General features: G+C 30.2%; 1 protein-coding gene across 1 annotated transcript; it reads right to left on the bottom strand.

The window, feature by feature from the left end:
* Positions 1 to 580: 580 nt before the first annotated feature.
* LOC6049473 (kinesin-like protein Klp10A) lies at positions 581 to 7641 on the bottom strand. The gene is made up of 6 exons (XM_038266511.1): positions 7628 to 7641; positions 7346 to 7511; positions 6491 to 7279; positions 5767 to 6432; positions 5529 to 5703; positions 581 to 1338 (listed from the first exon to the last, which is right to left on the bottom strand). The coding sequence occupies exons 1-6, from the start codon at positions 7639 to 7641 to the stop codon at positions 1193 to 1195; spliced, it is 1956 nt and encodes a 651-aa protein (XP_038122439.1). The 3' UTR covers positions 581 to 1192.
* Positions 7642 to 9658: the final 2017 nt, after the last annotated feature.

Here is a 9658-nt window from a genome sequence, read left to right as displayed (position 1 = left end):
AAAATTCTAAAATTCTAAAATTCTAAAATTCTAAAATTCTAAAATTCTAAAATTCTAAAATTCTAAAATTCTAAAATTCTAAAATTCTAAAATTCTAAAATTCTAAAATTCTAAAATTCTAAAATTCTAAAATTCTAAAATTCTAAAATTCTAAAATTCTAAAATTCTGAAATTCTAAAATTCTAAAATTCTAAAATTCGAAAATTCTAAAATTCTAAAATTCTAAAATTCTAAAATTCTAAAATTCTAAAATTCTAAAATTCTAAAATTCTAAAATTCTAAAATTCTAAAATTCTAAAATTCTAAAATTCTAAAATTCTAAAATTCTAAAATTCTAAAATTCTAAAATTAACACAGTGGAATACCACCTTGAGCACATGCTCTTTATTTTCCCTTTGCTCTCGCAACTTGCGCTGCTAAGAGAGCGAGAGCGCCATAGAGAAAAGTACAAAAGTGCAACTCTGACGGAGAGAGTCTTTCCACTGCTCTCTATCTCCGGGGAGGAAAAAATGCTGAGCCTGAGAATAAAACACTTTTTTCTCTTTTTAAATTAACTGCGTTAAAATTAAACGAAGGGGTTTCGATGCAAAATTAATGACAAATTTCTTTTTTTTTGCATCGAACTAGTAGAGAGATAAAATAGTTTACGTCTTAACACAGTTAGTACAAGTTGTTCGCTCTCTGACTTTTTTGTTTATTCGATTTGGCTCTCTCTCTCTCAACTCGGACAAGATTCACACAAACAAGGAATGAACTCTGAACTCAGAATGTTTCGAGGGAATCGGTCTTCGCTTCGGCAGATCAGCTGTACACTATCTATATTACGGTAAAATTATACATAATTTAATGAGTTAATATCGTTAAAGATACAACTACACGCCCTCAACGAACGCGATTTTTTTTGAGTGTGTGAGTGAGTTCTTTTAAGGTTGGTACGTGTGACGCATTAGTGGGTAAACAAAACCAAAACAAACTAAAAAGAAACAGAGTCTGGGAGATACAAAGCGCAGTTAAATAAATAAATATCCTTCTCTTTGCAATTTTTCTCTCTCTCTCGCAAATTTATATGTGTGAGTGAGTTCTGTGTCTCAGATAAACTTTCGTATTCTCATCGGAGAGGATCGCTCTCGCGCCGCTCTCTCATTTTTCCAAACACAAACACAACTAACCTCGCTCGCTCTCTCTATCGCTCTTATTTATACTTTCGCTCGGGGTTGATTTTGTGCGACAGCATCTCCTCCTTGGCGAGCTTGGCCCGGAACTCCGACATCAGGTCCTTACAGGTGGTCGCAATCTCCGCCAGCTGGGTGAACAGCTCCTCGCCGCGCTTGCAGTATGCTATTAATGAGAGAGGGAGAGAGAAAAAAAAAATACGAAAATTCGATTTCAAATTTAAAGTACAATATATTTTCATTCAAGAAATAAAAAGACAACTGAACAGCCTATTACAAAAAAAATCAATAAATATTAGCAATTTGTTTCGTCTTCGGGTTCGTCACCGGCTTCTTCGTTCAAATCTTGAATCAGCTCAAATGTTTTGTCGCGTTCAGACTCGACTTGATTTGCGCTTTCGTGAGCTTCCGCTGTAAAACAACAATTTAGTTACAGTCCTTTTTATAGCATCTTTTCTTGGAAGGCACCTCGACGAGTCTTTGAAAAATCAGTAAAAAGATTTCAAAGATGAGCATATTCGTTTTTCTTAGCATCCTAGCTCGGAAGGCACATCGTCGGGTGTTTCAAAAGTCATTGGAAAGTTTCAAATTAATTGCCGCTCGTTAGGCACGTCGTCGATTTATACACTAAATAAAAAATGTTTGATAATAATTTACTTTTTGAAATTGCAAATTTTAGAAAAATCAAAAACTCTTCAATTCTCGAATGCTCTCAAAACTTTTTATTTCCTAAATAATTTACAAAAATTATAAAAAAATGCTAAAATTCTAAATTTTATCTTAAGATTTTTAGAAATTCTTAAATTTTTCAAAATAAAATTTATATATCTTTACAATTCTGAAAATTCCTAAAATTCTTAAAATTCTTAAAATTCTAAAAATTCTAAAAATTCTAAAAATTCTAAAAATTCTTAAACTTCTTAAACTTCTAAAAATTCTAAAAATTCTAAAAATTCTAAAAATTCGAAAATTCTAAAAATTCTAAAAATTCTAAAAATTCTAAAAATTCTAAAAATTTTAAAAATTTTAAAAATTCTAAAAATTCTAAAATTCTAAAAATTCTAAAAATTCTAAAATTTAAAATTTTAAAATTCTAAAAATTCTAAAAATTCTAAAAATTCTGAAAATTCTAAAAATTCTACAAATTCTAAAAATTTTAAAAATTCTAAAAATTCTAAAAATTCTAAAAATTCTAAAAATTCTAAAAATTCTAAAAAATCTAAAAATTCTATAAATTCTAAAATTTCTTAAAATTCTTAAAATTCTTAAAATTCTTAAAATTCTTAAAATTCTTAAAATTCTTAAAATTCTTAAAATTCTTAAAATTCTTAAAATTCTTAAAATTCTTAAAATTCTTAAAATTCTTAAAATTCTTAAAATTCTTAAAATTCTTAAAATTCTTAAAATTCTTAAAATTCTTAAAATTCTTAAAATTCTTAAAATTCTTAAAATTCTTAAAATTCTTAAAATTCTTAAAATTCTTAAATTTCTTAAAATTCTTAAAATTCTTAAAATTCTTAAAATTCTTAAAATTCTTAAAATTCTTAAAATTCTTAAAATTCTTAAAATTCTTAAAATTCTTAAAATTCTTAAAATTCTTAAAATTCTTAAAATTCTTAAAATTCTTAAAATTCTTAAAATTCTTAAAATTCTTAAAATTCTTAAAATTCTTAAAATTCTTAAAATTCTTAAAATTCTTAAAATTTTTAAAATTCTTAAAATTTATAAAATTTATAAAATTCTTAAAATTCTTAAAATTCTTAAAATTCTTAAAATTCTTAAAATTCTTAAAATTCTTAAAATTCTTAAAATTCTTAAAATTCTTAAAATTCTTAAAATTCTTAAAATTCTTAAAATTCTTAAAATTCTTAAAATTCTTAAAATTCTTAAAATTCTTAAAATTCTTAAAATTCTTAAAATTCTTAAAATTCTTAAAATTCTTAAAATTCTTAAAATTCTTAAAATTCTTAAAATTCTTAAAATTCTTAAAATTCTTAAAATTCTTAAAATTCTTAAAATTCTTAAAATTCTTAAAATTCTTAAAATTCTTAAAATTCTTAAAATTCTTAAAATTCTTAAAATTCTTAAAATTCTTAAAATTCTTAAAATTCTTAAAATTCTTAAAATTCTTAAAATTCTTAAAATTCTTAAAATTCTTAAAATTCTTAAAATTTCTAAAATTCTTAAAATTCTTAAAATTCTTAAAATTCTTAAAATTCTTAAAATTCTTAAAATTCTCAAAATTCTTAAAATTCTTAAAATTCTTAAAATTCTTAAAATTCTTAAAATTCTTAAAATTCTTAAAATTCTTAAAATTCTTAAAATTCTTAAAATTCTTAAAATTCTTAAAATTCTTAAAATTCTTAAAATTCTTAAAATTCTTAAAATTCTTAAAATTCTTAAAATTCTTAAAATTCTTAAAATTCTTAAAATTCTTAAAATTCTTAAAATTCTTAAAATTCTTAAAATTCTTAAAATTTTTAAAATTCTTAAAATTCTTAAAATTCTTAAAATTCTTAAAATTCTTAAAATTCTTAAAATTCTTAAAATTCTTAAAATTCTTAAAATTCTTAAAATTCTTAAAATTCTTAAAATTCTTAAAATTCTTAAAATTCTTAAAATTCTTAAAATTCTTAAAATTCTTAAAATTCTTAAAATTCTTAAAATTCTTAAAATTCTTAAAATTCTTAAAATTCTTAAAATTCTTAAAATTCTTAAAATTCTTAAAATTCTTAAAATTCTTAAAATTCTTAAAATTCTTAAAATTCTTTAAGTTCTCAAAATTGTTGAAATTTTGCTTAAATTGCTAAAGTTCTTAAAATTGTTAAAATTCATAAAATTGTTAAAATTCATAAAATTGTTAAAATTCATAAAATTGTTAAAATTCATAAAATTGTTAAAATTCATAAAATTGTTAAAATTCATAAAATTGTTAATATTCATAAAATTTTTAAAATTCATAAAATTGTTAAAATTATTGAAATTTTGTTAAAATTGTTGAAATTCTAGATTCTAAAATTCTAACGTTCTAATTAAAAAGCTTGAAAACTAAAAAAATAAAATTCTTAAAATTGTTAAAATTGTTGAAATTTTGTTAAAATTGTTAAAATTGTAAAAATTGATAAAATTAAAAAAAAAATATTTTAGAATTCTTAGAGTTTTTAAAATTCTTAAAATTCTTAAAATTCTTAAAATTCTTAAAATTCTTAAAATTCTTAAAATTCTTAAAATTTTTAAAATTCTTAAAATTCTTAAAATTCTTAAAATTCTTAAAATTCTTAAAATTCTTAAAATTCTTAAAATTCTTAAAATTCTTAAAATTCTTAAAATTCTTAAAATTCTTAAAATTCTTAAAATTCTTAAAATTCTTAAAATTCTTAAAATTCTTAAAATTCTTAAAATTCTTAAAATTCTTAAAATTCTTAAAATTCTTAAAATTCTTAAAATTCTTAAAATTCTTAAAATTCTTAAAATTCTTAAAATTCTTAAAATTCTTAAAATTCTTAAAATTCTTAAAATTCTTAAAATTCTTAAAATTCTTAAAATTCTTAAAATTCTTAAAATTCTTAAAATTCTTAAAATTCTTAAAGTTCTCAAAATTGTTGAAATTTTGCTTAAATTGCTAAAGTTCTTAAAATTGTTAAAATTCATAAAATTGTTAAAATTCATAAAATTGTTAATATTCATAAAATTTTTAAAATTCATAAAATTGTTAAAATTATTGAAATTTTGTTAAAATTGTTGAAATTCTAGATTCTAAAATTCTAACGTTCTAATTAAAAAGCTTGAAAACTAAAAAAATAAAATTCTTAAAATTGTTAAAATTGTTGAAATTTTGTTAAAATTGTTGAAATTGTAAAAATTGATAAAATTAAAAAAAAAATATTTAAAAATTTTAGAATTCTTAGAGTTTTTAAATTTCTTAAAATTCTTAAAATTCTTAAAATTCTAAAAATTGTTAAAATTCATAAAATTGTTAAAATTGTTGAAATTTTGCTAAAATTGTACAATTGTAAAATTCTACAGCTTCTCAAATTCTAGATTCTAAAATTCTAAGGCTCTAATATTTTGAAAATTAAAAAAAAACGTAAATAAAAATTCAGAAAAAAAGGAACCGATCGATAGCCATGTAAAAAAATAGTAATTGGTGCCAACACGACTTTCTTTCCATAGTATTCAAGTTCGGAAGGCACGTCGACGGATAAAAAAAATACTTCTATTCACTCAGCTCGGTAGGCACGTCGACGATTTTTTTAAACTTAAAGGTGTAGTTTTTTTTTAAATCAGTCCTGGCCGCAACATCAAAGCTTTGAAGGCACACCGACTACCCCTTTAGCCGAAAGTCTAGATACTCACCATCCTGGTCGTAGTCGACAAAGTTGGTCTGCTTGTAGAGCTCGCGCGACTCGGGCAGGAACTTCATCAGGAACTCGTTCACCTTCTGGTGGTGGTCAACGACCTCCTCCTCCGTCTGCTGCAGGTCCGAGATGGCCGCGTGCTGGTTGTACAGCTCGACCGACATGTCGTGTTCCTAAGTGGAGTTTAAGAATTGTTGAATTACAAGTTGAAGAGGGAAAGTTTGGATTCAACTCACATTCAGCGACCGCAGCTGCGCCAGATCGTTCTCGTTGAGGCCGCCGCCGCCGCCGTTCTTGGGCTCGTCGCTCTCCATCGGTTCGACGTCGTCCGACCGCTCCGACGGATCAATGGCCACCAGTTCCTTGACGCGGTTCGCGTACCGCAGCGTGTTGAGCGTGTGCTCGCACGAGCTCAGCCCGGGCGAGATCATCGCAATCATGCAGGTCTTGCTCTTCTCGCCGATGAACGAGTCCCGCAGGACCTGGGTGAGCTTGCTGACGCGGAACGGCAGATGGGCGTTCTGCTTGCCGAGCGCCCGGATGCACTCCTTGAGCGCGAGCAGTGACTTGTTGATTTCGGCGCCCTCCATCCGGGTTTGGCGGTTCGCGGAGGACGTGTCCGCGCCCCGCTCGTTACCGGCCAGATCGATGAACGAGAACTTGCCGTGGATCTTGGTCGAGCCCTTGGGCCGCACCACGATCTGAAAGACGGCGTGTGACCGGGACGAGTTGGCGTTGGCGGAGGTCTGGCCGGACGTGCGCGTACTGTTGCCGTGGTTGATGATGCCCAGCACCTCCTCGACCGAGTCCACGACCTTCTCCGTCAGCCCGACGACCTGCACCTGCTGTTTGCCGTCCTCGAGGACGCGCAGCTTCTGCTTGTCCGAGAGGAGATCGAATACCTGGGGAGTAAGAAATCGTGTCAAGTAGATATACCTTCAAGAACCAAGATAGTCTTACCTTTCCGCTGTAGATCTCGAAGAAGCTCGCCGACACGACCAGCTGCAGGTGGTTGTACTTGGCGCTGTGCAGATACGCAAACACGTCCTTGGCGGCCATCGCGTAGATTCCGTTCTTGCAGTCCTGCACCTTGCCGTTGAAGTCGCCGCCCATCGTGTGCGTCTTGCCGGAGCCGGTCTGGCCGTACGCGAAGCACGTCGCCATCCCCCCCTCGAAGATCGTCTGCACCAGCGGTTTGGCCGTGTACTTGTAGACGAGCTCGTTGCCGCAGCTGTCGTCGAACGCGTAATCGAACCGGAAGTTGTGGTTCTCCAGGAACTTGGTCAAATCCACCTTCGTTTTGGGCTCGTGCACGATCAGCGTGTCCTTGGTCGGCACGCAGATCACGTCCAGCTCCTTCCGCATGACCTCCTTCCTGCTGAGTGGCCGCTTGCGCACGCACACCGTTATCTGGTGGTCCTCGATGGCCTGCCCGTCCAGCAGCGGCCGGAAGTCGATCTGGCTCTGGTACTCGCGGATCATCGCCGACAGCTCCCAGTTCGGGTTGCCCGGGTCCATGTTCATGAGGGCGTTCTTCTCCTCGCGGATGACCGCTTGCTTGGCGCGCCGCTTCTCCCGGTTCTCCTTGAGCCGTTCCACCTCCTTCACGACGTACGACCGACGCGGGTTCGAACCGGCCTGGCCGAGGGCCGCCGCCGCCACCGAGTTGACCGGTTGCGCGATCTGGGAGGGTGCGGGCGCCGTCGCCGGGACCGCCGCCGTCATCGACATCCTGGTGATGGGTTGTGCCTGAAAAAAAAAACGAGTTCAAGTTCAACATCCTAGAGAGTTCAAGATCTGACGGGGAGAACCTACCTTTGCCTGTTTAGCCTTCTGCGGGGGAATGTTCTCTGACTGGTCCGACGACTGGCCGTTGTAGCTCGGGGCCAACGAGGTCCGCGCTGTTCGGGCCGCTCCTGGGGAGAGGGAGAAATAAGAAGATGGGGAAGAAATGTCAGTTTTAAAAATTTGCAACGACGTACTAGATTAGAGTCAATTTTTAGTTTTAAAACATTTGAAAATAATTTAATTTTTTTTTCAAGTATTTGTCGTGTTTGAATAAAAATGATTTTTTTTATACACTCTTCGTTTAAAAACTTGCATTGGCCCATTTACACTGTTTTGCTTGTTTAAGATTTGTATCGTTTTAGATAATCCCCAAAAAATAGTTACAGAGCAACATTACTCAATCAAATCTTTTAAAGGATTTAAAATCTGTTCTAGGGATCATTCAAAAAATACGTAATAAAAATTTCAACACACTCATAAAATCTTCAAAATCCGCTCAAAAAATAGTCAAAACCCGTACTTGTGAAGCACCCCTCCCGCTCCCTCCAATTACCGAACGTGTAACGTAATGTTTGGATGCACCTCAAGTCTAGTTGAGGAGGTATTAGACTATGGCAAACAAAGCAAAATGAATGCTAGCTTACGTTTCTGCAAATAAAAGCAGGAAAATCAACATAAAAGGTAATCTGTCAAAACTGTCAAAAGTGCGAATTCGTTTGATTGTCATAGTCTAATACCTCCTTTAAAAATTCAACTTTAGAAAATTTAGAAATTTTAAAGGAATCACAAATATTTACATTATTATTTACACTGCATTTTGTTTTCAAATAATTGTATTTTCTTTTTTTTCAAATGCCAAACAAAGCAACAAATTTTGCATTTTTTTCAACGAAAAAATGGAAGTTTCCGTATTTTTTTTAAATTTTCAAGTAAATTTTGCGTTGTGACTATCATAAAAAGCGAAATTAACGATTTGAATTTCTGATAAGTTGATGCATGTTTTTTTACTAAAATAGTCGTCTTTTTTTTTAAACCATTGCAAAGATTTTTCAAGGTTAATACTTGTATTGTAAATATTTGAAATAAAATAGTTAATTCAAACAAAGTTTTGCATAGATTTTCATAACTTTGTTATTAAGTTTTTTTTTCAAAATTTTCAGAAAATACTGTTGAGAAAACCTCAATTGTTTATGATTTACCATATGGTTGTCAAATGAGGTAAATTTTTGCATGGATTTCACTACGTATCAAGGTCGTTAACGACAAAATAATCTATCATTATCGTTATCGTCATTTCGAAAATTTTATCGGCGATAATCTTATCGCCGATGATGGACGATAACTTATTTTTTAAATCTTTCTAAAATCGCCCACCCAATTCACAAAATACCGTATTTTTTCGAAAATAATCAAAATTTCTAAATTTGGAATATGGGTATCAAACTAAGCAAAATTTGATATGCTTTTCACTTTAATAGAGTTTTTTTGGTTGAAAACTTAATTTTTCACAAAATACCGTATTTTTCGAAAACAATAAAATTTTCAAATTTTGTAATATCAAACGAAGCGAAATTTATAATGTATTTTCAAATTATTAGTCTTTTTAGAAAATATTAAAACTTTCACAAAATACCATATTTTATCGCAAGTACTCAAATTTTCATAATTTCAATATCTTGCTTAGTTTATGTTTGTTTTTGGTAGTATTTGGCCTACTCTACCACCTCTTATCATTACATTTTGCCTAACTAATTTTTTCATGTTTTTACAGTAACTTTTTCAATTTTTTGCATGTTTTTCAAATTTTCTGCTATAAAATGGCACCATTATCATTTAAATTGTAAACAAATGCGTAGCCGCATAGTCTGGGGCACTAGAAAAATTACTGCATACTTCTTTTTATTTAAAATATAAGAAATGTTGGTAAAAAACATTGCTAAAGTTGACCTCTAAAAAAAATACATTTTTTAAAACATTGGCATAGTTATATAAAACAAGTAAAACTTCCAACCCATAAATTTTCTAAAATTTTAAGAGTTCTTCTTTCCAATGCTTTTTAAAGATCAAAATTTGGTTGAAAAATTGATTTTTGGCGATTTTTTAAATCGAAGCCCGTCTAAAGGCGGGGTTGGGTTGTAGAGGGTTGAAAAAAACTATGAAAATCATACATAATTTCGCTTGAATTGATACCCATTTTTCAAATTATGAAAATCTAAGTACTTTTGAAAAAATATGGTATTTTGTGAATATTTTAGTATTTTTCAAAAAAGACTCTAATAATTTGAAAATGCACTACAAATTTCGTTTCGTTTGATACCCATATTACAAATTTTAATTTTT

Source organism: Culex quinquefasciatus, chromosome 1 (assembly GCF_015732765.1).
Source record: "Culex quinquefasciatus strain JHB chromosome 1, VPISU_Cqui_1.0_pri_paternal, whole genome shotgun sequence".
NCBI lineage: Eukaryota > Metazoa > Arthropoda > Insecta > Diptera > Culicidae > Culex > Culex quinquefasciatus.
Note: the sequence above shows the minus strand (reverse complement) of the source record. Positions and strands in the feature narration are given on the sequence as shown.

Coding starts and splice junctions, on each gene's coding strand:
- LOC6049473 (XM_038266511.1), bottom strand. Junction 6,433..6,490: donor TCGAGATCTACAGCGGAAAG/GTAAGACTATCT, acceptor CTTACTCCCCAG/GTATTCGATCTCCTCTCGGA. Junction 1,339..5,528: donor TGTCGACTACGACCAGGATG/GTGAGTATCTAG, acceptor TCTCATTAATAG/CATACTGCAAGCGCGGCGAG.